Source organism: Epinephelus fuscoguttatus, linkage group LG9, assembly GCF_011397635.1.
Source record: "Epinephelus fuscoguttatus linkage group LG9, E.fuscoguttatus.final_Chr_v1".
Classification (NCBI taxonomy): Eukaryota; Metazoa; Chordata; class Actinopteri; order Perciformes; family Serranidae; genus Epinephelus; species Epinephelus fuscoguttatus.
In genome coordinates this window covers 17,451,467-17,478,831 of record NC_064760.1, presented here as the reverse complement: position 1 = coordinate 17,478,831, position 27,365 = coordinate 17,451,467, and the positions used below count along the sequence as shown (strand labels likewise).

Sequence of the window (27,365 nt, the reverse complement as noted above, 5' to 3'; positions counted from 1 at the left end):
TCTAAAAAAGAAGCTGTCAACAAAAAGACAAGTGTTGATGAGTGGGAAAACAAAAACAGCTTTGTACATAGTTTTATTTCTGTTAAATAAATTAAAAGCACCAAAAATCTTAAAAGTTGAAAACAGGTGCAAGTGTTTCCTCGTGTACCTTTTACAAGTACCTTAAATTTATGAACAGATTGTGACAAAACTGAAGACGAGAAGCACAATGGATCCACACAAATACTTCAGCTGGTACAGTGGCAGAAGACAACACTTAAAATCAGAGGTTTCTGTTCATATTGATTTTGCGTTTGACATCATGAGGATAGTATTTCTGAAGACAAAGTGAATGAAGGAATGGCTAGTGTAAAATGGCTCTCCCAAATCTGAATCACCAGGAACTACTGCGTCAGGCCAAAGCCAGCGTTTGGCAAAGCTCGGCTTGATTGAGACCAACAGAGGAATCTAGTGTATTGATGGCAATAAGGCAGAAGAAACTACGCAAGAATAGAGCAACTTCAGCCCGACAGGCATTTCTACGAACGCCATGATTGTCAGTGTTATCACATTGTCTCTAAACGTTTAATCTTCTGAAGTTCCTGCAACACCTCAGAAGAAAACTTCTGGGGTTTTTTCACTACGTTACAGGAGCGAAGGGAAATTAATGTCATAAATGTGAATCTTTTTGTCGACTGGGAAAGATAATGCTGACATCTCTTGGGTAAAACTGTAAAAGAGGAAATAAGTGTTCATTATACACAGCAGAGAAGTTCCTTATTTCAATAACCGTGACATGTTTTGCAACAGCGACTGCAGAAAAAAAAGGTCCTCAGTGGCACAAATGAGAAAGGTGCACAAAGACAGGCTGTATCCTGCAGAGTAATGAGCCATTAAATCCTGCACCCAGAAAGTGCTGCATCACTTAAAACAAGAGTATTACTCATCTGGGTATACCATAAGGAACACGGTGGCTGTGTCTTGGCATCACACAGGCCTCAAACGACGAAAAATGAGCTTTAAGATGCGGCAGAAGTGAGGAGAAAGACATGTAAACGAACACAGACATTAACAGTACCACCTTCATGACAAACAGGACACACCATCACAGATTTGCACCACTGTACCGACAGTCAAATACCCATGAAACAGGGAAACGATCACTATTTACAATCATTTAAGACATCGAGAACCACAGAGGGTGACTCTTCACTCGATTCCGGTTGACCAGGAAGTTAGTGTGTTAACAGACTTGTTTTGTAACTCAAGAGGAACTGGCAAAACGAGATGTAAGGCTCACAGCTGTAGTCACGTAAAAACAGCACACATTCATCACTACACAGTTTTCTATAACAGGATGATAAAAACAAGCGATGAATATTTTAAAACCAATGCAGAGCTGAAAATAAACCATACTGTAGTGGGAACCAGGATCTGTTCACATGGTGCAAACTTAGAAGAGACGTATAAATAACAGTTAAAATACAATGAGTATGGTAACAAATAGTTCTTGAAGATATCGATCATATTGTCCCCTCAGATAAAATGGATGATTGTCATGATTTATCTTAAGCTTAAACATTCTTAGTGATACATTTCCACAATTATCCCACTATCTAATGCTTTATACTTTATTCAGTCTACTTCTTAAAACTTCAGGAAGTTCCTTTTCTTTAGTGTAGTCGAGTCTTTCTCTTAGCATCTATGGATACATAGTGTTTTCACATTCATACCACTCACTGTTCAGGGGTTATTTTGGCATGAGCACCTACAATAAGAAGTGTCAGCTGAGGGCGACTCGTGTTTTAAGCCACGGGGCCTTTAGGTCATCAGAAAGTGCAAAGGCATGAGTTCAAACGTCTCCCAAGTGCTTCCCAATCCAGCGAGTGGTCGTACTGTGAACAAACTGAAGATATGACACTTGGTAAAATCATCACAGTTCTAATGGAAGTCTTGAGTTCCTCGAACATGAGAGTTTGTGAGAAGGTAGGGTGCAAAACGGCTGCACTGGTCTCCAATAGATGACAAAACACCACACAGTGTCCTACAAGTCCAGGTCCTTTGCCAGCAGGAAGCCAGGTTGGGAATCAGCTCCGAACCTGGCTGACGTCACGAGGCACCACTGACCTCGGTTACTCCTCGTCTCCTGCCATGAGGAAACCCAGGATGAAGTCGATGGCTTTCTGCCGGTCGAGTGGCGTCTGCCTGCCCATCAGGTTGGGTGGCGGTCGGATAAGGAGGCTGGCGAAGAGTGTAGCTAAAACACAAGAACAGGACAAAGAGATAAAGAAAAAGACTTATTCTTCTATCAATTAAACACAAACATTAAACATTTGTTTCGTAAAAATATTCACGTCACTGTAACCAACCCTTGTGACTGACTGACGCCCTGAACCATACCCTGCTGTATTGTCTATTTTACTCTGAATAATTCACAAAATGAACATCATATTGTATTGAAGATGACTTTATAAACTCATTGGGGAAATATTTACTAAGGTAATAAATCAAGTGAGAAGCAGAATCATTTGCTCATAGACCTCAAATACAGCAGGACTTTTTGCAACCAGTGGAGTCGCCCCCTGTTGGCCATTAGAAAAAAATTCTGGTGTAAGGCACTTCCGCATTAACTTCACCTTTTTGTCCCAGTCATGTCCACTTCTATTATAGCCTTTTGTAAAAAATCCTTGACTAACAGAAAATTTTAGCAGCAGCAGCTAACATCCAACACCGATCTGTTTACCCATCCCAACAAACTCTCACTGACACCCAAACAGCTCGACTGAGTTGATAAACCCATAAGGTAACGTTAGCAGTGTGATGCTAACAGTTAGCCAAGCCACTGTGTGTTTGAGGAGTGCGAGCTCCTCTCTGTGGACCTTGCACTCCTGCAGCAGTAGTGTCATGATAAATAGAGACAGAGAGAGAGTGGGGTAAGGAGGCACTGAGTGAAGCAATACACTACACACAGCTCTACAGTGAAATAAGATTTGACACATATTAACAAAAAAGCTTTAAAAAAAAACAATGTCTTTAAAGATTTGGATGGATGTCTATTAACAAATTACATTTTTATCAAGGTATTGTAAAAGAGACGCTTCTGTTGCTGACACCTTACAGGGATCAAATTAAATTATATTGTTACCCTGATAATAGATATTTGTGGGGAAATAAAACAGGCTCATACACGGCCACACGCACAACAAACCAGTTTACAATGGTCTTATGTGTCTTCAGACATTGTGCTGTGTTGTCCAACTAAATGGAGACTGATATATATTATAAACAACAATCTGTCTGTTTAATGAGCTATAAAGTATAGTGAACATTAAGAAAGGAGGCATTAATTTCTTACCTATGAGGCTGGCTGTTAGGTTGTTGTTGTGTGAGTGCTTGAGAAGTTCCTTCAGAAAGGCCATTAAGTAGCGAAACACGTTGCGATGAGCCCGGGGCAACTGCGAGATCAGCTGTCAAATGTAGACAAAGATTAGTCAGACATACACATTACTGTGCACAGTACATGACATAGAAAAATCCTGTGATGATGCTGAGCTTAAACACAACCTGTCTGCACTCTTTTCCATGTAGCTGCATGAAAAACACTTTAAAATTCATTCAAGACCATCGTTTTATTCAGGAGTTGCATTTGGATGGGGTAAAATTCAATTAACAGGGAGCATTTTGATTTGCTTCTGCCATATTTAGCATAGACTGATATTTGTGGAGGAAAGGAGAGGAATCTCAATCAGCTGTGACTGGCTGTTTTTCATCACATGACAAGTAGTGCCCGTTGCTGCATTCCAAACGTTGAACTTTGTTTATCTCAAAGTGCAGCCACCGTGCCATGAGAAACAGGTGCTTGGCAACACTTGTGCTTGTATATGCGCCTTCTGTGTTTCTACACTGACAACAATAGATTTGAGGGAAGCAAAAACATGGCTTGTGCCAGGCCTTAAGAAAACAGAAAACAATGCCTTACCGGTATACATCATACGGATATCTACACGGTATGTTAAGTGTAGTCACTGTACCTGTTTGCAGAGGCGGCTGTCATGAGCGCATTCTAGGCACCGTTGGTAGAGTTCGTAACACACCACTGGCTCCGGTAAGGCCTCCAAGAAGATCAACAGAGCCTCGGCTACAGAGTGATTACAACCAGCTACACCAACAGTTAGGAAACAACACTGACACATTAAGAAGCAGGGTCTGACCTCCTGATTACTATTATTACTGCTATTAATATCATCATGATAATAATGCTAACACATTCTCATGACCAAGAAAAAACAGTGTCCGTAAGTTAGCTGAGTTAGTTAGTATGCAGGTGTTTGTCTTTGCTACTCAGTGTGTCTTTAATTTATTTTATGTGCTGTGTGGCATTTCACTGATTGCAGGACTGGGTCTTAATGAAATCTGTGCTTGTGGGACCGGCTTCATCAACAAGGATACAGATGGAGTCTGGGATGCTGGTGTCCAGACAGTCGATGATGCTCTGCAGCTCCTCCTGCAGGCCTGGTGTCTGGAACAAGTCCTCCTGAGAGATAAACAGAAACAAATATGGAACATTTAAAAACAGTTCCCACAAGAACACCTGTGCCCAGTTACTTCACTGTAGTTATTTATTGTGTTATGCACATACAACTGCCCAGCCCACATGGACTTACAATTACAAGACATGAAAAATACTGATTAGTGTTGTCACGATACCAAAATCTTTGTTTCGGTACCAATACCAATATGAATTTCGATACTTTTCGATACTCTTCGGTACTTTTCCTAAGGAAAAGTCCTTTTGGATACAAACCTTTAGAACAATAAATAGTAGGGGTGTAATGTTACCAAAAAAATCATGGTTCAGTAAGTACCCCGGTACGGATGTCACGGTTTGGTAACTCAAATGTTCCACCAAGTTTGTGTTGTCTCGTGTTGTCTCCCTTTGCGATTCAGACTTTCTCTTGCCTTTTTTCACATGCGCCAGCTGCGAATGTTGATACAGGTGTTGTCATACACACCACTTGTGCAATCTGTGCTCCAATAGGAACAAGAAAGGCGTTTGTGTGTATAAATGAGTAAAACAAATTAACTAAATTAATGAATTGAATCAATTTCAAAGTACCAGTATTTTCCATATGCAGTATAGTACCGTTTGGAATACTCTAGTACCACAGTACTATTTTAGTACCGGTATACCGTGCAACACTAATACTGATGAACATAACTTCTTACATAACAAAGAACATTCTGTCTTCTGTCTGACGCTCTGCAAACAAATTCAGCTCAAGTTTCTTATAACCATTTTTATAGAAGTTTGTGATGTTTTCCTGAAAGTGCGGCCCGTAAATCACCAAATAATGAGCAATAAAACATGAAATGGACTTCAACTTAGCAAACAAAGTATTTTCTCTTCAGGGAGACTAGTAAACCTCTCTGTTTCTACAGCTACTGCTGATGTGCCTGAACACTGCTGCACACAGACATCTTCTTCACACAGGCTCTGCAACATAGTTGTTTTCTTCTGTTGTAATGTAGTTTGTAACAAACATCAATAGACCATCTTTTCTGGGACAATCTTGTGCTGACTATCATGAATACGACACTAATAATTTGTTTTGCAAAACAAAGCAGATTCGGCAGTTTTGAATTGAGAGAAATAAGCATTCCTTAATGGGTTGACAAAAGTGACGTTCTTTCTCAGATAATTAAATCATTTAAAAACCAACTGAACTATCTGAAAAATGTGTCATCACAAAACTGAAAACAGACGGTGTTTCTCAGCTCATAAGAAGTTGAGGTTTAGGAGATAAATGGTTTGATATTTTGTCTTATCATATGATTGTGCTACAGCCCAAATGTGTTTACTTGGTCTTTCAGGTTGAATTACATGAAAGTGAGATTGTTATTAGACCATTCTCAGACAGTAAGAGGCGCTTTAGTTGTCTTATGTGTATCGCTGATGTTCATTTCTTATAACTTACTTGTTTGTAAAAAGCCCTTTAAAACAACAATAGCCGTGCCTTAAAATAACATCTTATCATGTTTATCGAGGTTGTTTTTTTTTTTGAGAAACACTATTTTGTGAGTATAGAGTTCTGGTTCTCTCAACCAAAAGCCAATGGTATATTTCCACTGGAGTTCGGATTACTGTAGAAGATAAGCTCTGTGGCAAACAAAATGTCTTAACATCGCTGCCGTCACGAGGCTGTTATGCTGTGGTCAGCGTGACGATGTTCTGTAGTCTCATTTAGCAACTTGTTAGCAACTGCCTTTTTAGAGACACCTAAAAGCCTCACAGTTCATGAGTGGGTTACGTACTACTACTGACATATTTTACTTTGTAGAATAAAACTTGAAAGTCTCTTAAGTGCGTAGTTAACTCAGACATCTAACCAAAACCCCATTCTTATTGTTAAAATGCTAACTCATTTCCAGGTATTAGGACTTATTCCTGCACCACACTATTAACCACCACCTGTTACAAAGCAGGCTTTTTTCCAAGCATCTGTATGTATTACTGCTTTGAACTCTACAACAGTTACAAATGCTAGACCTCATCAACCAAGCTAGACTCAGTGGCTAAGGGAGGTGATGAAACATGTCAGACTTGAGGAACTGAAATTCATATGTGGCTGCTCTCATAACTTTGAGAGAATTTGTAAACCATTTATAAATTACATTACAGCCAAGCTTCGTCCTCACCCCACCTCAGGGTGTCTACAGGAATCAGACAGTTAAATTTAATGCTTTTTCAGACCCGTTCAAGACACTTTCTTAACAAATTTAAGACAGATTTTTGGACAAATCATGTTTTACTTATTTGAGCATTGCAGACAAGTAGTATATATGTGGTCTTGTGCAGAGGGAAGTGTTATGTGGGAGTTAAGTCAGTGTACATTTTCACTCATTTTCACTAAAAGAAATTTAAAAAAATGGATAAATTAAATAAGATAAAATGTTTATTGTAGTTAAGACCTAACAAATTCAAATTTAAGACTATTTAATGACTTTTAAATCCTTATTGTTGTACATTGAAATTAAGACATTTGAAGACATTTTAAGGACCTGTAAACACCCTGCACCTTCTGTAACTCCACATTTATTTACAGTCTTCTTCGTTCTTTGTAGCTCATCACAATGAGATGAGCCTTGGGCCTTTAATTTGTGCAAATGCCTGTTTGTTCGTCTTCACTGTTTTGTCTTTATATTGTTGTGTAAATATTCTGTACTTTAGAAAAAAAGCCAATAAAAAGGTACAGAACACAATCACTACAACAAAAATAAAATAAATGAACTACTTCCCTCATGTCCACAGGTCAGCAGTCTCATTTCTTCTCCATGATAAATATCATCTGTTATAGTCAGTATTTTATCAGCTGTGGCCATCTCACCTGATCACAGGACTTGGTGAAGAGATGGTTGACAAGAATCCAAACTTCCTTGGGGATCTTTAGAGGTTTGTCCTCAGTACTTGCACCGTCCACCATCAGGAAGCTCACCTTTGACTTTTCCTGACAAGAGATAACACAGTCAGTATGTTTTACACTGACAAATTGGAGCAGAGACATTAGGACCCAAAATAACATAACAATATTCTCCCATTTATTCATGACAAAGAAAATCAATGATATTATCCCCATATGATTCTTCGAAACTTGCACACTGACTGCACATGACACATCTGTCAATAGATCGGCGATGGAGTGTGAGCAGCAGCAGCAGTGAGGTCAGGATTATCTCTGGGGTCTGTAAACCTGAATGAAGGAGAGCTATTTTAAAAAGGGCTGGATATCACATTCTTTTTGTCTCTGCAAATGGATTCCCAAGACTCAAGAGAGACGTCCAAAAATAACCACAGCTAGTGAGGCTGCACAGAAATGCAGAGGAAACTGGAGTGGGCCTTTTAATGGGGCACGATGCAGCACTAATGTGATATTCTGTAAAACGTTTTAACATCAAAAGCTTCTACTGTGAATCTTCAGGGTATTTACAATGCTGTGAATCTTTCAGAGGGAATTCACGATCAAGAAAAAGCTTTAATATGAACTGTGTTAACGGCTACAGTGTTAAGAAACAGCGTCTAATACATATTCTAAGTGGATATCCATTTACTCGTGCAGCTACTCAGTTTCACTGATCAGTAACAAGTTATGAAATGGAAGAGGAGACTTGTCGTCTGGCTTCATAGGACTGTTTGAGCTAAGCTGAACAGACCCCAATACTTCTTCTCATTAGCTTTAATCATGTGAATGAGGAAGCTGTGCAGTCAGAGTGACCTGCTGTGAAATGGGATTTAATGTGTTTGCGTGTGTCTAAGTTTTGTTGGACTGGTGTACCCTGTCCTCAATGGGCCAGAGGAGATTTAACGGGTGACTGATCCACACACAGATTATAACTAAGCTGGTCTGTGATTGCCTGTGGGTTCACAATTGTTGCCCTTGTCAGCTTTCTGAAATGTAGAGAGAGTATGAACTGATTCAATTTTCTGATTAGCAGTGAAGCCAAGTTCTAATCAACCAAAGTGCACAAGGACTGCACATTAAAGGAATAGTCTGACATTTTAGGAAGTAAGCTTTGTTACTTTCTTTTCAAGAGTTGGATGAGAGGTTCAATACCACTCTTTTGCCTTTGCATAAAAGTGGAGAGGGCTGTAGGCCTTAACTTGTCATTATCAAGTTAATGTAGATTACGAAATGTAATAGCCACAAAAAATGACACCATCAGCATTCAGATTGGATCCCTATAAGCCTCACTTTCACTATGCAACTCTGTCTGCTACAGGGTACGATCTCCCGCCAAAATGAAGGCTCTACTTACTGCACAAAGACTGTATGTCAACCATTGTACAAATCAAAACAAGGAAGAGGATAGTGCTGTAGTTTTTTTTTCCCATTAGCTATCAGTCACAATCACCAGTTATCAACCAGTATCCATGTAAATACTCTGCAGTGGAAAAACCAAACCGTAGAAAAACAGGAAAACAAAGCGATCCAGGCATTTTTGCGACAACAAAAGCTTAGCTTAGCACAGAGCCTGAAACCTTGGGAAGAACAGCTAGCCTGGCTGTTTCGAAAGTATAAAAATGTAGCTACCAATACCTCTTAAGCCTCTGACTGGGATTTGTTGTTTGCAGCATTTTGGCACCAGAGATGCCTTAAAACTCATGGATCTGTTTCTTAAGCTGGACTTCCTGGATCAGATTTTATGTCTCACTAGTACTGGAAGCAAAAGGCCCCCACTAACACAGCTCCTTGCGTTGCTTTAACACACAGCATACCTAAAGGCTTTTCAGGGCCCTAGGCTACATATTCTTAGCCCAGGGCTAGGGATACCAGCCTATTAGCGTGGGGCTTAGTGCAGTGTGAAAGGGGCTTGAGGGGTGTTGTGGGCATATTTATAAACTTTGGGGAGAGCAAGACCAGCGATTTCCCTCTGCTTGCAGTCTTTATGTTAAACTAGGGTAACTGCCTCCCAGCTCCAGCTTCATGCACAATGCAAAGACCTGAAATTGGAAACAAATTTCTCATCCAATTCTCACAAAGAGACTGAATATGGATCATTAAAAAATGTGAAACTCTTTCTTTAATTTCTGCTTGTTGGACTGCAGGATAATTTAAGTTAATATTTGTACCTTTGATGCATAAGACAAATCTGAAACATATTTCTACCACAGTATGTGAATCTTAAAGGTTAAGGTTAGACATTAACAGGATGTAGTCGACACTGAGGTAATTATTGATATCATGCCCTTACAGGACTGATTCTAATAATGAACCAGTTTGTTTTTATGACATGAACCTCTGAGGAAGGTCAATAAAGTGTCACACAGCAGGTCTTGTAACGAAGATGTTATTGACGCTGATTTGCCTGATAGCTGATCAATATTGGTGTTAATAATTTACCTTTTCCATGTAGCTGTCCTCTCCCTGAGCAAGGAGTCAGCCCACAACCACAGTGAAGAGTTGGAAAGGAATGATCAAGGCAATTAGATGCGATGAAGGGAAACAAAAGAAGAAAGAACAAAGTAGACAGAAGAAGAATGTATAAACACAGAATCAGAAAAGTAGAAAGATTATGGATTTTTCTTGCATAAATCATTGATCACATACATTAGGCCGGGAGGAAAATGTAATAGATTAAAAAGAAATTAAAGAAGAATTAAATGATAGTAGCACTATATCCCAAAGACAAATCAGATTAAGTTAAAAATAAGATTACAGAAATAGAGGGGAGCGTGTGAACACCAGAGGAGTCTATTTATGTAAAGCACTAATATGGGTCTAACCTGAGTCAGTTTTCCCTGTTCTCTAGGAGCTCTCTCTTATGTTTCAGCCACTTCCTCGTTTCTTTGGCCCCTTTTGGCCAGAAATATACAGGTTGAGGCATCTTTTTGCACTCCAAATATAGTTCTCTCTGTGTGACTGTGTTTACCCTGAGGGACTGAACAAGCTCTCACGCGTCCCCGCTCAAGTTTCAGGTGGTAAAAAGCTACAAAGTGAGGAGCAGCCATTGGATCACAACATGAGCTCAACGGCTGTGTGTAGAGGAGGGTTTATGTCTCACAATCAGAGCTTCAACTAATCTGAGGAAAATATGTCTGTATGTTAAACTGGGCTGATTGGATTTGCCTTTCCCTCACCAGGTCAATTAGTTTGGTGATGGGGATCTCTCTGATGGGCTTCTTCATGCGACACAGGGTCTCCAGCGAGGTGCCAAAGCAGCTGGGCAGGTAGTTGCCAGAGATGGTAATGAAGTAGTCCTTGCCACGGTCCAGATGGAGCACCAGGATGTCCTCTATGGCGTCCTCTCCGGAGTTCAGCAGTGTCACCGAGTCTTTGCTGACATACACCTCCAGATAGATCTCCAGGGTCTCATCTGTACAGAAAGTTAAGGCAGAGTTTTAATGCAACGATTAAAAAAGGGTTAGTGATCCGCTACAGTCGTCAATGTGACACTATCAAAGTTGCAGAATTTGAGACATGTAACAGTACAAAGTTGTCCCTAAAGCCCAGTTCAGACCAAAGATTTGCAGCGAAACAAGTTGAAACAGGCAATTATTTGCAGGGCACCATTCTGCAACGCTCTAAAAACACTATATCAAGTTTTTCTTTAATATGTGTGAGTATTCTTCATCTATTTTTCTGTTTGTCCTTTTTCTATTTATCGCAGTTACAACCCTGACACACAGCTGAGACACAAGTCTGCACGAAGCCTGTATGGAGCCGGAGCAGACAGCTGCATGGATGAAAATGAGAGCGAATCCATTGAGTGAGATGGATGTATGAAAAACGTGCCCTGCTGCTCGGGCGCGCCTCAGGTCCAACCCCACAGTAGGCATCATGTGACCATGGTATTGTGGTCATGTTTTCGTAACAGCCCTAGATAAAACTAAATTTATAAACTACCCTTCACATTTCATCACCCATAAGACTACTTGGTCACAGATGTAAAATTTGAGGTAATAAGCCCCACAATGAAAAAAGAAAAGGGAGTTATTCAGACTTACTCTGCTCTAAGAATCCATCACTTGGCTCGGCACGGAGCCAATTCTTACAATACTGAGAGTCATTGAGTTTGGGGATGAAGGCAAAGTGACAGGGGACCTGCCCGTCATTTGTTATCAGGAAGCGCTCCTTCTGAAGCTGCCGGAATTTCACATTTTCAAATATAAACTGCAGGACAGAGAAAGAGAAGCAACATTAACAGATTCACAGTAACTTTTTCCTACAAATTTCAGGATAGGAGTGATCAGTAATAACTGCTTCAGATTATATCACTGAGGGAGGAACATATGGCAGACCCTCAGTATAATGAGTGTATGTGATAACTATATATTTTTTTTACCTCTCTTCTGCTCAGCGTTACAGATGGAAGGCAATCATTCTCCATTCTGTCCATTGCCCGAACAATCTCCTCAAACACCTTTTTGTGGCGCTGCTCATTTACCACCTTCACCTGTCCCACAAACACACAGGCCAGGTTTCTTAAAACTAATAACAGGACTGTGCATGTTTCCACCAAAACCCTTTAGGGTTTATTACTTGACAACACAGCCTCTTACCCCGACATTGAAGAGAGCGCTGACAGGCTTATGGTCGCTAGTTTGCAGCTCCATGTGACTCCGGTATTTGAGCTGCTTGACATCATTGCCCCTCCACAGGATCCTGTCACACCAAGCCGGGACACGGCACTTCCCGCTGCAGGAAACAGTCACAGTTTCAGAGGCAAAGTTAAAGGTCAGACATCAGACAGACATTCAGTTCTGCTGACTCTTTGTTAGTGTAACGATAGGGCTGGAAAAAGCTTCTCTATTAGCAAAATTTTATCAGGATTCCAAAAAAGGACACAAGATGTTTTTACCTTGAGTCCCACCGATCCGTTTTGGGGTCGTACTTATATGTGGGAATGAAGTTGATCTCTCCCTCCATGAAGTCTGTGAAGGCTCTCTTCGTCTGCCGCTGGATGTTCAGCTGTACAATGAAAAGTAGCAACATTTCAAAGTATTATTTGGTGAAAGAGTCGAAGCATAATCCAAAGTTATTACCACACAGGTAAATTCAAGAGGAAATCATGGCAGATTACAACCTGTGCAATAATATTTCCAAAACAGCTTCCCTTATATATTTGCCCAAGAATTATTATAATTTTTTTTAGACTGAACAAAAATTCAAATGCAACACATTTGTTTTTGCTCTCTCTCTCTCTTTTTTTTTTTTTTTTTACAGGTTTAAGTTAAAGAGCTAAGACTTTTTTATGCACTCAGTCGATATATTTCTCTTAAACTTTGGTCTAAAATTTGTGTTTGAGAGCACTTCTCCTTTTTATAAGATAATCTATCCACCTGAAAGTTGTGGCATATCAAGATGCTGATTCAACAGCATCATTACTACACCGATACCCCAAAGAATCCATCAGTATCTGGTGTGACACCATTTGCCTCATGTCCAGGAATTGTGTACAGATCCTTGCGACATGGGGCAGCATACAGTCATGATGCAATGTCATGACAATGGGTCACGGTATCTTGTCATGTTTTCTCTGTGCATTCAAACCGCCATCAATAAAAAGTATATGTGACCGTTGTCTGTAGCTTATGCCATCCCATACCTTCACCCCACCACCACCATGGAGCACTCTGTTCACAATGCTGGCATTAGCAAACAGCTCACCCACACAACGCCATACGCGCGTCTGCCATCTGCCCACGACAGTGTAAACCAGGATTCATCTGTGACGAGACCACTTCTCACCAGACGCTATCGAATGGAAGCAGTTGCCCACTTAAGTCAGTTACAACAACAAACTGCCGTCAGGTCAAGACCCTAGTGACGACCACGAGTGTGCAGACAAGATCCCATGAGACGGGTTCTGATAGTTTGTGCAGAAAAACTTTGGTTGTGCAAACCAATTATTTCATCAGGCTTCAACACCTGCAAGCATTTTGCTGGATTGAAAAAAACAGTGTTGCATTTCTTTGCAGTTTTGCCTTTAATTCACAGGACCGTTTTGGGTGTGTGCAGCAAGCCGTTGCAGCAAGGACACTGCCTTGGTACGTGGGACACCTGCTCTACCCACTAAGCCATCAGGCGCCCCATATCCCTCATCGCTCATCAACACACAACTCAGCCATAGTACAGTGCAGGGTATGAAATTAACAAAATATTTTGGGGACAATTTTGGCCCCCACGGTCTAAAAAATGGGGGCATTTTCAAAATGTTTGGAGGCCATAAAAAATTGTAATTATGTTCTAACAATAAGCACATGAAAAGCAAAACCAACTAAGATAGTGTCTTCACTCTACAGTAGAACCCACTATAAATGAAATAAATAATGGGTTACATAAAGTTATGGTTGCAAAATATCACTCAGATTTCCTATAATTCAACCAGTTTAAATGTGATGATTTAACCATTAATCTACTGATAGCAGTACTAATGTTTCACCACATTACAGTTACTTTTACTGTTAAAAAGGCCATATTACTATAAATTCCATAGATGCAACCCTGAAAGTAAGTTAATTTAAAATTTAACATTCATTCTACCTTAATTTTTCATTAATTTGTCATTGTGTAGACACAGATCTCCCAAGAAATGGTTAATTTATACTTATGGTACAGCAAAGCCCCCTCCCCTTCTCTGTCAGATTACTCTCACGTAATCAGCGCAATCTCATTGATTATGTCTGGAAAATGAATTGTAGACATGACGGTAAATTAATTTAATAAAAATAAAATTATACTTTAATGTCAGATTGTAATACTGTTAAAAATATAAATACATATAGTTGTTTCGAAAACTTGGGGGCAATTTTAGCCCCCGGAACATGGCTTTTAGGGGCATTCTTGGATAAACTGCGGGCCAAATGGCCCGTGGCCCTTGCTAATTTCTGACACTGGTACAGTGTCCCTGGAGCAGTTTCAGTGCCCCACTCAAGGGCACCTTGGCAGTGTCCAGGAGGTGAACTGCCACCTCTCCAACTGCAAGTCCACAGTCTGAATGGGGGACTTGAGCCGGTGACCCACTGGTGCTATGTCAAAATGACTACATACATGACAAATTAGTCATACTTAAATTGTCAAAGACGGAAACTGAAGCTGATTATAAAAACAGAAGCAGTGACAGGGGCTTTCTTTCTAGTGAAAATAGTTGTGGTAAGTTTTCTTTAAACAGTCTTTTACCTGATCGACCTCCTGAAGCTTTTTCAGCTCATTCAGAGAAATGTGCTGTTTGACCTCGGCAGCATCGTACAAGAACAGACGGTAGTTTAAATCCCCGAGCCAGATTACTACACTGAAACACAAGCAGGGACAGAGATAGCTTAAAACAACAGAATCACAGCAAAAACTTTGCACTCAACATGATTATCTTCACAACCACTAAAATCTTGTCAAAGAGAACTGTAGTCTGTAGCTCGGGTTTGTTAAGACAGAGACACAGTTTGTGTTGGTGTATTAAGTAAGAGGAGCTTTGCAGTATAAAATGAATTAAGTAGAACTGCAGAAAGTTGTAAATGTGTGATATCAATGTTCTCATTCTGGACATGAATGGCTGAGGAACTCACTCGTGCTTGACGATAGTAAGAGGGGGGTGGTCCAGTAAGTGGAAGGTCATGCGAGCACAGATGTCTTTATAGTCCTGGTTGCGACGCTCAAAGTCTTCCACGTGTGCTGCTAGATGGGAGTTGACGATACAGAAGCTAGTGTTGTGGAAAACAAACCTCACTGCTACGCCTCCTTTGTTCCCCTGTGAAAATAAAAATACAAAAGTTTTTAAAGATACAGATACAGTTGGAAATAAGGTCAAAGGAACATGTTTAATATTAAGTAAGTCAAACAGAAGCCAATTGCGGCATGGTTGTATCTCACTGTGTGTATTCTGAGTTTATGTTTAATGTGAACGTACCATTTTTCCCATGATTCCCGTCCCCACGTGCTCTGCAGCCACTTCTTTTATGTGATTCTTGTGAGTCTTTTTGACAAAGACCACAAGCATCATCCCAACTAGACGTATGATCCGAACCTGTAGACATTAAAAAACAAAAACAAGTTAGCACATTAAGGGCCCGTGCAGACGCTGCATTTTTTATGCTCTCAAATCCGCTGCTGTCAATGTAGATGTAAAGGAGGCGCACTTGAAAGCGAGAGTGATGCCACTGTAGCACACAAGTGTTACCAAGTGGCTGTTTTTCAGGGTACAATGGCCGCAACCTGAGATAAATCCAGTGTTGTACTGACCCAGGTTGCTGAAGCAGTCCAGCAGAAAGTGGTTAGGACACGTACATTTCTTGCTCACTGTAGCTGGTGTATGAGCGTCAAAACTAAAATGTATTCACTCAGCCCTTCTGTCAGCTGAAGCTGGAGGCAAATGAGTTGCGCTGGTTCGTGCAGCCAACAACAAAGCAGTTTCTGTGCTTATTTCACCGAGACATAACTTGTGCCCTCTGGTGCAGTTACCTGGTGCTTGTGGCGAAAAAGAATGGTGCACATTCACAAAGGTGGTTGTTGTCAAGCGTGGGTGGAGATATTCAAATTAGGAGCGATCTGAGCCGACAAATTACGTAACAAGGGGAGCAAATCCTGAACAGTGTGTTGAATCCCATGTATTCAGATTTAAGCAGACCACAAAAAATGACTAGGTTGTTTGATTTCACAGTTTGTGGGTTGGTAGACACCCCAGATACCCAAATATAGGTGCTGAAGCAATGGAAAAGTGAGCTTAGCATAATATGTCCCCTTTAAGAATGCAGCAACAAGCACCACAAGTCATTTGTGAAGGAACATCCAATCACAGCTGGTAGATATTCTGTAAATGTCAGTACATGATAAATATGGAGAAGAAGCTGATCATTTTAGTGCAGGCTACCCAGAGCTTTACAATCTGCCTACTACACTACACTACAGGATCTAAAGTATTAATCCAAGGTGAATGGCTGCATTTGTACAGCACTTTTATCCAATGTGCATTACACTCACCCCTTTACACACACACACTGATTATTTTTATATCAGGGTCTTGTCCAAGGACACTTTGTAGTGTGGGCAGGACGAGCTGGAGATAGCGTAGCCTTTTCTCTACTCACCCTTTTGTACTTGGCTTTAGGGTGCAGGCTCCTCTCCACAGCTTCCACCCACAGCTGCTCCTTTGATGAGTCCATGTAGAAGAAAGCTTCAGTGCTCAGGTCCAATTCTTGAAAACTGGAGTCACAAACAAGGTCACCATATTGGATGTTAGTGAAGCAAAAGATGGTGACAATATGTAAGGCTTCATGGTCAGAAAAAGTACTGTGTGAGAAATTACTGACCCCAGAGCATAAATATCAGGAGGGTCTGTGTCACAGCAGAGCCACGCGTCAAGGCTGCTGTCTGGAGACTGGCCATTCACATTCCACGTACCCGTGAAAAACCTGAAGAAATAAAGAGCAGGATTGTTTTGTTTCCATATCAAGACATTAAAACTAATGATAAACAGAATAAAGAAGCTCCTCTTACTTGAATTCGCGGATGTCCACATACTCGCTCTCCTTCTTACCCAGGCGGTGTTTGATGAGGTATTCTCTTTGTCCTGCCTGGCTGGAGAACATGGCCTGTCTCATGCTGTTGGTGGTCGGGCTTTCGCACCAAGATGTCGGCCTGTCCACGCGGTCAAACCCTGACCTAAAACTACTGGAATCGAAAAAGTAAACATAATTTAGCACCACAGTATTTTGGACACATTCCACTTTGAGATACTGAGTCTAATTGGCTCCAGTAAACCTGAATTGGTGCCATGAGAGGTCAACTTACTCTGGTCTGGAGCTGTCTTTGGTCTGCAGAGAGACGGCTCTGTCCTTGGGGATTGGTGGAGGAGGCAGAGGATTGGATGGAGTGTAGGAGGCTTTGCGAGGAGGTAGGGGGGGAACAGGAGGAGGTTCTCTCGCGGCAACTATGCGATTCTGGTGGTTCTTCTTTTCTTCCACTTTGAGAGCGTGGTTGAAGTTGTCCTCAAAGCCAAAGTCTGAGGCAAGCGATTGAACTGGATCTTCAGAGACAGAGTTCAAAAACAGAGGATTTAGTCTAAGACCAGATTAAACTGATTTAAAAAGGCAAACACTTTGAGCTTTGTTTTCAGTGTAGCTATCATTTATGCATCTTTTTCTTGTAATGGTTGGGCTTATCTAAGTGTAAACACAGTGTATCTGTACATTACCTGTGTTAGTCTGAATTGTTGCCCTGCTGTTGTTGAGATTAGGAGGCAGTGCACTGGTAGATTTGGGTGGGTTGACTCCAGAGCCCACAGAGTTAGCCGTCTTGTTTGCTCTTTGTGGTGGGATGGGGACTGGACCTCTGAGGGCTGTTGGTGCGAGGGGCTCCATTGCTTTGGTTTTCTTGAGTTTGGATTCAACTGAGAAAATTAAACAAAATTGTCAGAAGGAAGCAATAAATAAAAGTGCTACAGCCTACAGCTTGCTCAAGACAGAAGTGAATGTGTCTTAAATTTACATCCTGTTTCCACTGACCTCACTGAATGTCAATATGAACACAGATAAAAATGAGCCAACACCCAGAAGAGCAATGCTGTCATTGCAGGAAGTAGAGTATACCAGCTGACAGGTGGCTTGCTGCCAACAAGAATGAAGTGGGCACAGTTCAACAGTAGTACTGCTGATTACTATGGCATGTTATAATTATCAACTAGTGCAGGAAAGCAAGTGTTGGTGATAAAAGTGAAACAAGATGAACGGGCTCTAAGTATAGAAATAATTACTCATAATAACCTACGGCCCAACCATGATCCTGCTTCAATATCTATTATTTCCCCAGGGTGTTGGCTCGTGAGGTGCAAACCAGAACATGGATTTAAAAGCCACAGTTTACACTCACATCAAAAGTGCAATTAGGCAAAACCTGTGTAAAAAACTAGTCACTTACTATATAAATAAATATAATCTCAGGAACCTTTTCAGAGTACTGCAGTATAAAACACACCAGTCAGGACATGTGTAAACATTAAAGAGGACCTATTATGCTCATTTTCAGGGTTCATACTTGAGGTTAAGGTTTCTACTAGAACATGTTTATGGTCAAAAACACACTATTGTCTCCATACTATCTGTTCTGTTTTCACCCTCTGTCTGACACGCTCCATTTTAGTGCCTGTCTCTTTGAGCCCCCCTCCCAAAAAAAGCCCAGTCTGCTCTATTTGGTCAGCCTTTCCGGGTCTTCTGTTTCTCTGTCTCTCTACTCTGTCATTATAGCCGAGGGAATAATCACAATGGAGAAAATACCCTACCCTAAATCGGGTAGATATCATAGAAATTAACAACATCAGCAACCAAGATTTCATGTTTTTCTGATAAAGGCATGTCCCTACATAGACATTAACTGTGTACTTGAAGCAAGGGATAACTGTAATTGAGAACAGTGGCGCTTTTTACCATAAAAAATAACCAATAAAAGCCTCTTAACACTACCAAACATTTTAAAGCAGAAATACGTTCTCAAATCTGGGAGAAATTTACAACCTCTGCAACCAAGTTTATATGTTTACCTGACATTAGCATGTAGCAGTGTAGGCTATGTAAGGCAAACACTTGCAGTAGCAGGTTGTGACATCATACTGCAGCCAGAGTAGAAAAAAATGTCTGACATGCTCCATCTTAGTCCCTTTCCAGGGCTCAACAATAAGGATTGCCCGATTGCCCGGGGCAAGTAAAACTCAAGGTCGGGCATGTAAACTAACAACTCACTTGCCCGATTGGGCAAGTTGCTAAAAATAGTAAAAGTTAATAACTAATTGATAAAATAAATGTATTTTAAAACGTGCTCCTTCGGCTCTGACGCAGTGGTCTCTCTGCCTGAAGTCACAAGCACACGCTGTGTAACAATGTCCTGCCCACAGCCCCCATTGATATTATTTTGCGCGACGGACGCTTCATATAATAACATAACAATATACTATTTTTGGTGTTATGTCATCGTGTCATTTCTGTCTCTACATGGTCACGCGTTAACAATTCTCCTCTGCTCTCTGTATCGCGCTGCATTTTCCTGACCAAACCTGACCCCGAGCCCGGTGCAGTTTGTCAGCTGACAAAGGTATTGTTATGGACACTGTGTAAATAACCATCAACAGACTGCTGTTACACACAGACAAACACGGCACTCGTGCTGAGCTTGTGTTGCGTTCAGGCGTTGTCATCTAACTTCCAACACTTAAATAGGTCATAGCACAAAACAGCAGCATGTCATGTGACTTTTTACTTTTATTATATTCAATAAAATTGTATGTTCCTAAATCTTTAGACACCTCATATGCAAGCTAGACAGACATTTCACCTGCTCATTACTGTGCACACATGTACTGTATGTACTTAGTCCTAAAGAGCCCTTCTGGTGCCAGTAGATACATAGAAACATCCCAGCAGGCTGTGCTTTGCAAGCATACAAAAAAGTTTCACACGTGAAAATTATTTTTCATGTGTGTGCTTCACCTCTGCTGCTACAACTCCTAGGGGAAACACTGCTGTGTGCGTTTTGTGCAACAGGTGGGTGTGGTAGTCTACTGGTAGAGTAGAGAGAGAGCTAAGTAGCGTTAAAGTAGAGTAGAGCAGGGCAGAGAGATGGAAGCAAAATATATTAAACCCGGTGTTAATACAGCAGAACTGGAGAGAGGGGTGAAAAATAAATAGAGGTGGGCATGGCTCAAGTAGGGAGCAAAATCATAGACAGAGAACAATTGACAATTTTTTCACTTTAAGCCCTGACAGTGTCATTTTTGTGTAGGAATTAAGCTACAATACATGACATATGTTGTTTTAATTAATAAATACAGTGTGAATAAAGATTACATAACATAAAAATAACTGCAGTCTTTGTTATTTGATAGCCGCTTAAATTAAAAAATTTTTATAGGGCAAGTAAAAACTGACTTCGGGCAAGTAGATCTCTGACCAGCTTGCCCGAGCGGGCAAGTGAAAAAAAAAACCTTAGCGTTGAACCCTGAACCTCTGCAACCAAGTTTATATGTTTACCTGACGTTAGCATGTAGCAGCATAGGCCATGTCAGGCAAACACTTGCAGTAGCAGGTTGTGACATCATACTGCAGCCAGAGTAGGAAAAAAATGTGTGACATGCTCCATTTTAGTCCCTTTCTCTTTCAGCCTCCCTCCCAAAAAAACCCAGTCTGCTCTGTTTGGTCAGTGTATCTGGGTCTTCTGTTTCTTGGTGTCTCTACTCTGTCATGATAGCCGGGGGAATAGTGGAACTTTTTACTTTGAGAACTCACCAATAAAAGCTTAAAAATACAGCCAGATGTGTTTCAGCATGAATATAATCCTAAATCAGGTAGAAATTAAAGAAACTAACAACATCAGCAACCAAGTGTTTGTATCTACACGCAAGTTTACAGTATACCTGCAGCAAGGGAATAACAGTAATGAAGAATAGCGGCACTTTTATTGTAAAAATAACGAATAAAAGCTTCTAAAAACAACCGGACATGTTACAGCAAGATCACAATCCGAAATCTGGGAGAAACTTACAACCTCGGGAACCAAGTTTACATGTTCACATGAAGTTAGCATGTAGCTTCATGTAGCAGTGTGACCTATGTTATGTAAACATCATACTGCAGCCAGAGTGAAAAAAAGTTTTCCGAACTGTAGGAAACCTGAGGTTTTTGCTCACAGGAATTACTTTGACATATGTTTACCTCATTTTTTGAAACTTTGGCCATGTCTAATATGACCATCCTGCATTGTAACTTTATCTAAAAGACACAAAATACAGGATAGGATAGGTCCCCTTTAACAACATCTTGATATTTTGTGATCTCTGAAACAGTTATGAAAGTTTGCTCACTCAGTTGAAGAGATTAAGCTACAGGGCTGCAACAAAAAAGTAAGAATGAAAGCACAATGACGTCAGCTTTAGGCACCATTAAAGGTGTATCTGATTTCAAACACAGCAGCCAAGTGAGTCACAGGAAATCAGTGAGTGGTGTAATCCACCCTCAGTGAATAAATGTTAAATGAGAGATTAAATAATTAATCATGCAACTGCTTCAGACTACCGACAGACAGTGACGTCTTACCTTGTTGCTGAGCGCTCTTCACCTGCGTTAAGAAAGTCTGGGTCCGATCATCATCCTGCAGTTCCAACAGCAGCTCTGGGGCTTTTTCTCCTTTGACTCGTATCCTGACGCAAGCTTGAAAGGGAAAACACACACACTTACACACATGTTGGACACCTTTAGACTTTGCAAACACATTAGACACACAGACTGTCTAGGAAAAAAAAGGAAAGTGATTTATTAGTGGACTAATTCAGCATTCTTTCAGAGAGCCCTGGTAACTCATGACCAGTGTCTGCTACTAAATAAAGGACGTAGACATTCGGCTGAAGGCATGCTCTAAAAATGGGGCTGTGTTGCAATAAATGCCATGTTTTAGCTCGCTTTTGTTCCCACAATCGGGCCCATTTTATTCTTGCCGGCCTGCTTGACGGGCCAGAACAACATATTTTCTGCAGAAAGAGGAACTAGTTTAACGTGAAGAAATAAAAAAATATATATAATATATGTACTTACAATCTACTGAGAAGTTAATAAGAAGAGCCTCTTCAGCCTCTGCAATGAAAGAGGAAAGAGAGCTTAAACAGTTCAAAGGTCTGTTGTGGGAGTTAACCTGAGGTGTTATAAAGTATTTCAATAGGCTCAAGTTGTTGTCCGTTGATTTTTAAATTTTGTCTTCCAAGTGCAAAGGAAATACTTCCTGGACATTCACTTTTACAACACTGCAGCGTGACCCTGAGTAGACAATAGCACTATTATGCACTACTATGGTTAAAGAATGTGAGGTGAGGATCAACTTTATAAACATGTCATGCGTCTATTGGACAGGAATCACAAACATCTTAGAATACAAATAAAATAAAGAATAGTTTGTAGCAACTTGCAATTTAAAGTATCCTAAATATGTGATTATACTTAGCAAACAAGAACAGAAAAAACTGTAGATTTGATATTGAGAGCTAAAAGAGTCACATACCTCGCACAATTTCAAAGTTACCATTGATGGGTATATTCAGCTGAGCGACTGGACGAGACACAACAGCATCAGGGTTGGCTAAAACTCCCAATCTGGATGAGAACAGCACAGAGTCCCACTTTACATCAGCCCTGTGATGTCTTAATATCATTTAAGATTATCATCTCAAACACAAAGCGTATACAGACAAGCTGCAGCAATTTCTCTTATTCTCATTGCGGCCATTTTCTTGCAATTAAAACTGTGTTTCATGCACTGAATATTTGTGATGCAATATGGGTAAATGTATTATTAGGATTAGATCATAATCATCAAGTGATCCAAATGTGAATTTAAGATTTACAAAAATCTGAAACGCACATGCACACATGCAGAAGTCTCCGTTAGTCTAATGCACAGTCCAGTTGCTTTAGTTGAATAAGCAAACTAACTAACAAGCATTCTGCTTTGGTCAGGTATTGTTGACAAAAGTCCAGTGTAGCAACCTGGCGCACATTCAGAGGAGCTAAGCTCTCAGCAACAGCAGCCTCGAATCTGTGATGTGGGTAAGTGTAGGCAAGGTCATATTTCAGTCTCAAACAATGGCTGACTAACAGCCAGGGTCAAAGCAGCATGCTGGGCGCTGCCCACGTTTCCTGTCCACTTCACAATAAGTCTGATTACTGTTGAGGAGAGGAAAATGATTCAGCCCCGGGTGAACTAAATGACTTGGAGTTCTCACGAGTCAGCAAGGGCCCCTCTGATGTCGCAAGCTACATGACAACCAACAACGGTCCTCCTCGAGGGCGTGGATGAAATAACAGGAAAACCTTATAAAACAGCTCTCAATTAAATACGATTGTTGTGCTGAACCTCAGTACATCTAGTTTTAATTTGAGACTGTCAGACATGTAGCTTACATGTAGTTTATAGTTTCTATCATCTGTCTTCTGTGAACCTCTGTAAGATGCCTCATTTCACCCTTAAAAATAACTTTTAAATAGTTGTTTTTACACCTGTATTATAGCTGTAAATAGGTTTTGATGCATCAGTGGCACAGTCTGCAGAAGTATGAGCTGCAGCAAACTGAATATTTTTCCAAAACTGCGGTGATACGTAGCTTTTTCACTCCGGTAAGAAAAAATCCACACTGTCACAGGCCTAACCTAGTCTCTATCCACCATGTTTCCCTGTCCAGAGTGGAGTTTAGTGTGTGTGGTCTTAACACAGTTAGCGCAGGCTGGAGCTTGGGCGCCCATGTGAGTCTCATTACAGCCCAGGACTAAGTGGAGGAATTCTGGATAATGCATAGTGAGCTGACTGCCGGTAGGTAATTGCTTTTTCCCCTCATGCTAGTTGCCACACACCACAACCTGCTACAATCACAAACAACCCTGATGGTTTGACACACCCACTCCTGTCACCTACAACATCCCCGTTCACAAAACAAATACTGAAGCTGCCAAGACATCGTTTAATATCCTGCTAATGTAACGCAGAACTACATCACAACAGCTCCATGAGCAGCACTGCCCTGTAGATGACTCTCTGACCTCTGAAGAGAAAGTCAATGAGGAATCACTGATCTATGTGACGACAAATTTATTCTAGCTGGAAACACTGAACAGTTTTGTGACTAACATTTGTTGCAGGTCCTCTGCTTCTGTGTTTAATCCTTGTCTTTTACTTGAAAATGCTAAATATTAGATTGTTTGTTTTTCTGACAGTACACCGTTTGATTTAGCTGCACAAACTGCCTCCTGCATTATAAATCTTATGTAACACCATTACGCTATAAAATCTTTTCATTTGATAAGACAGCACAACCAACACTATAACACAGTAAAAAAACTGTACGATCTAAATCATCTTGACACTATCATGGTACACACCTTTTAGATACAAGGGAGTGTATTTTGCACCATCATAGGAGCTGATTTGCACATTAAAAGGCCACAGCTGGTAAGTGCATGTCATTTAAGGACAGCAGAAAATATAAAACAGTTCGCAGATTAAGAGACCTGCCCATGAGACAAACAGCAAGCATCTACCTTCACACAAAAAAGCTGTTAAAAACTTAGCTTTCGTCAGAGTTAAGAAAAAGCCAAAGGATGAAGAAGCTGCCGATGAACATCTAGATACTCAAGGTGTTCAGAGCTGCTTCGAAATCTGTGACATCTCACTAAATATACCCGCTACCTGACATAAAAACACAGATTTTCAGTCATCAGGTTATCTGATACTTACATAAACTCTCCACTGCGCTCAATAAGTGTCAGTAGTCTGGGCTCCTTCTGGCCAGCCCTCAGCTCCTGACCTTTCACAGTGTGAGCATCACAATCAAGGAATTATTTTGACTGAGGATGACAAAGGTGCTTGGACATGACAAGCACTGAGATGTTATTTTTATTAGCAGGGGACAGACAGGGACTCACTGTCATTGTACGATTGTTAGTAAAAAGGCGTGTGGTTAGATTGCAGTTACTCAGAGGTGATGATCTCTGTGAGAAGAAGCCATGCTTAGTGAACATTACAAAGCAAATTATTGTGACAAAATGCCAAGTCATAGGGCAGAAAGAAAAGAGAGTGGCCAAGCTGGTTAGTGGCAGCCATTGTTAGTTAAAATAAATGACAGTTAAAGTTATCATGTTCAAGAACAAGTTAATTAGTTAGATGAGACTGGTCATAATGGTGTGGTTAGTAGTTAACTCAATTAAAAAGTCAGCTCTAGTTACAAAACACCCAGGTGATTAAACTCCCACGAGTTAACCAGCTAGCTACTGAAACACAGTTAACGTGTCTTGTTATCATATAATTGTCAAGTTAGCCGCATTGCTAACGTTACCTGACGTTTAAGCTAACGTTAGCCACCGAGCTAAAGCAAACTGGGGGAATAAACACAAAAAGGGTTGTAACTTAATTCAAAAAGGATATTGCCAAGCAATCCTCGCCGCATATCCCCAAAGAGGACTCCATTCTTACCGATATGTGATAAATGGTTATTTATCATTTGCTAGCGACTTAGTGTGGGTTCAGTCCAGACACGGAGAGAGAAAGTTAAATCCCCACCCGGTGCGGCGGCGGCGGCGGCCTTCCGGGATGACAGCTGTGCGGCGGTTGGTTGCTAATGCTAACCGCCTGTTAGCTTGTTAGCCAGCTGTTGTTGTTGTTGCTGTTGTGGGGCGCAAATGTTCAACAGAGCCGTGAGGTCAAAGTATCCCGGTTAGTTGGTTTAAATCGCTGAAATATCCGGCTTGTCTTCGGTGTGTGGGAACAGGCTGGACAGACTACATAGCCGGCGGTGCGTGGCTGAATTCAGACAGCTAGTTGAGGCTACAGTAGAGAGTTTGCGAGGTGGACTCCCTCCTCCTTCTCTCCCTCTCCTCAAGGCTTCATCATCTTGGTCTCTGGCGGCGGTTGGAAACAAGGATGAGGCACATAACGCCACCTTCTGCCTCGGAGTGTGCACCAGAGACTGAATGCTAAATATCAGAAAAGAAAATGTGCAGCATCATGTGGTAAATTCATATTTATATCCAAATCAAACTGACACTAAATGCTGTGTCACGCTGAACACATCTGGATGTCTTCTCATGGGAGTGTGGGATCACCTTGCTGCAGGTCACCCACTCAAGTAGGTCACTGTAACCTACTGAAGTACAAGCTTGAGGTATTTTTCCTTTACTCTTTTCCTCTTGTGCCACTTTTTACTTTTACTGGAGGTGAAGAAGTATTTAGATCATTTATTTAAGTAAAAGTATGTAAGTAAAATCAGGAAAATGTAGCCTACAAGTAGGGGAGAGCGGGGTCAGTTGGGACAGTGCTTTTTAACAAGTGAGAAAGCAACTATGCCAATGATATTTGCCATGCTCATACCCAGCAACGCCCTCTCCACTTTAAACCTCAGACCTTTTGACTATTCCTCAAATTTTATCTACAGTTTTAAAATATGCAGCGTGTGAGTACCATAAAACTTAAATCATTGCCCAGGCTGTTATTTGCTTCAATCACTTAAATCAACAGGGCTATATTTGGGACATGCCTTAATTCCTTTCACACAAAACTGTTGCTCAGCAAAGATTTGGAAATACAATCAAATTGTTTATTGAAACCAGTATGAGTATAACTGGAGAGAGTTATGGCACTCTCAGATTACAGCACCTGGTAAATCGACACAACACCACTTTATCCTGTTAAAATAATACTCACAACTTGGATTCATCTTTATGAAAAATCGTTTTGACCCTTTTGATCTGAGGACCCTGATGGACTTAAGAAACATGAATGAGGTACAGGGTAATCCAGGAATGGACACATAATTTGAGGTAGCCAGCAACACGCTTTTATACATCTGAAGAACGTCTATTAAAAAAAATGACCAGGCCTCTAATTGAGACAGGCCTTTATTGGTCAAAATGTTTAAGGGTACATTTTTGGCTCTTTTGTGATTTTTCTTCTACCATACTAATTTTAGTTCTGCCACATACAAAAAATGTTATTGGAAAGCTGATTTTCTGATTGTATAGTCAACATAAACCTATAGACTATGGTATCTTACACTCTAAATATATTGATAACGCTTCAAATAAAGACAGGTTTCAACATTAAAAAACATCACATTTGTCATATTAATTAATCAGTTGACAACTTATTTTAAGAAGCTGGTCAAAATCAAAAAAAGCATTTTCACATTTTTGAGTAGGATGGAATTGAAATACATGAATTGGGTTAATTAAAAGTCAAAGCAGCAAATCTAAACATTTGTGAAGTTGGAGTAAATGTACTTAGATTCCACCACTGACAGAAGGTTATAACACATGCTGCTGGGTAACATTCACATGCATGTGTAACACAATTTTAAGTATTTCTATATAATTTTTTTTG

General features: G+C 40.6%; 1 protein-coding gene across 3 annotated transcripts; it reads right to left on the bottom strand.

Annotated features, from left to right (window-relative positions):
• Positions 1-1,043: 1,043 nt before the first annotated feature.
• Positions 1,044-25,883, bottom strand: ocrl (OCRL inositol polyphosphate-5-phosphatase). Of its 3 annotated transcripts, XM_049585406.1 has the most exons (24): positions 25,416-25,883; positions 24,729-24,808; positions 22,503-22,594; positions 22,043-22,081; positions 21,548-21,661; positions 17,662-17,856; positions 17,259-17,493; positions 16,965-17,138; positions 16,778-16,879; positions 16,556-16,670; positions 15,379-15,495; positions 15,038-15,219; positions 14,655-14,766; positions 12,334-12,443; positions 12,035-12,170; positions 11,818-11,928; positions 11,480-11,645; positions 10,613-10,848; positions 9,876-9,899; positions 7,365-7,484; positions 4,429-4,513; positions 4,011-4,138; positions 3,335-3,446; positions 1,044-2,236 (listed from the first exon to the last, which is right to left on the bottom strand). In XM_049585406.1, the coding sequence occupies exons 1-24, from the start codon at positions 25,455-25,457 to the stop codon at positions 2,112-2,114; spliced, it is 2,952 nt and encodes a 983-aa protein (XP_049441363.1). In that variant the 5' UTR covers positions 25,458-25,883; the 3' UTR covers positions 1,044-2,111. The 3 variants fall into 3 exon arrangements, with proteins under 3 accessions (XP_049441363.1, XP_049441364.1, XP_049441365.1); XM_049585407.1 differs by lacking the exon at positions 9,876-9,899; XM_049585408.1 differs by lacking the exon at positions 24,729-24,808 and having other exon boundaries at positions 25,551-25,572.
• Positions 25,884-27,365: the final 1,482 nt, after the last annotated feature.

Bases quoted from the DNA above. Each gene is read 5' to 3' on its own strand.
- ocrl (XM_049585406.1), bottom strand. From the start codon at position 25,457: ATGGAGTCCTCTTTGGGGATATGCGGCGAGGATTGCTTGGCA. The intron at 11,646-11,817 runs GTAAAAAAAATA...TCTGTCCTGCAG, and splicing joins TAACGCTGAGCAGAAGAGAG to TTTATATTTGAAAATGTGAA. The intron at 3,447-4,010 runs GTACAGTGACTA...TACATTTGACAG, and splicing joins ACAGCCGCCTCTGCAAACAG to CTGATCTCGCAGTTGCCCCG.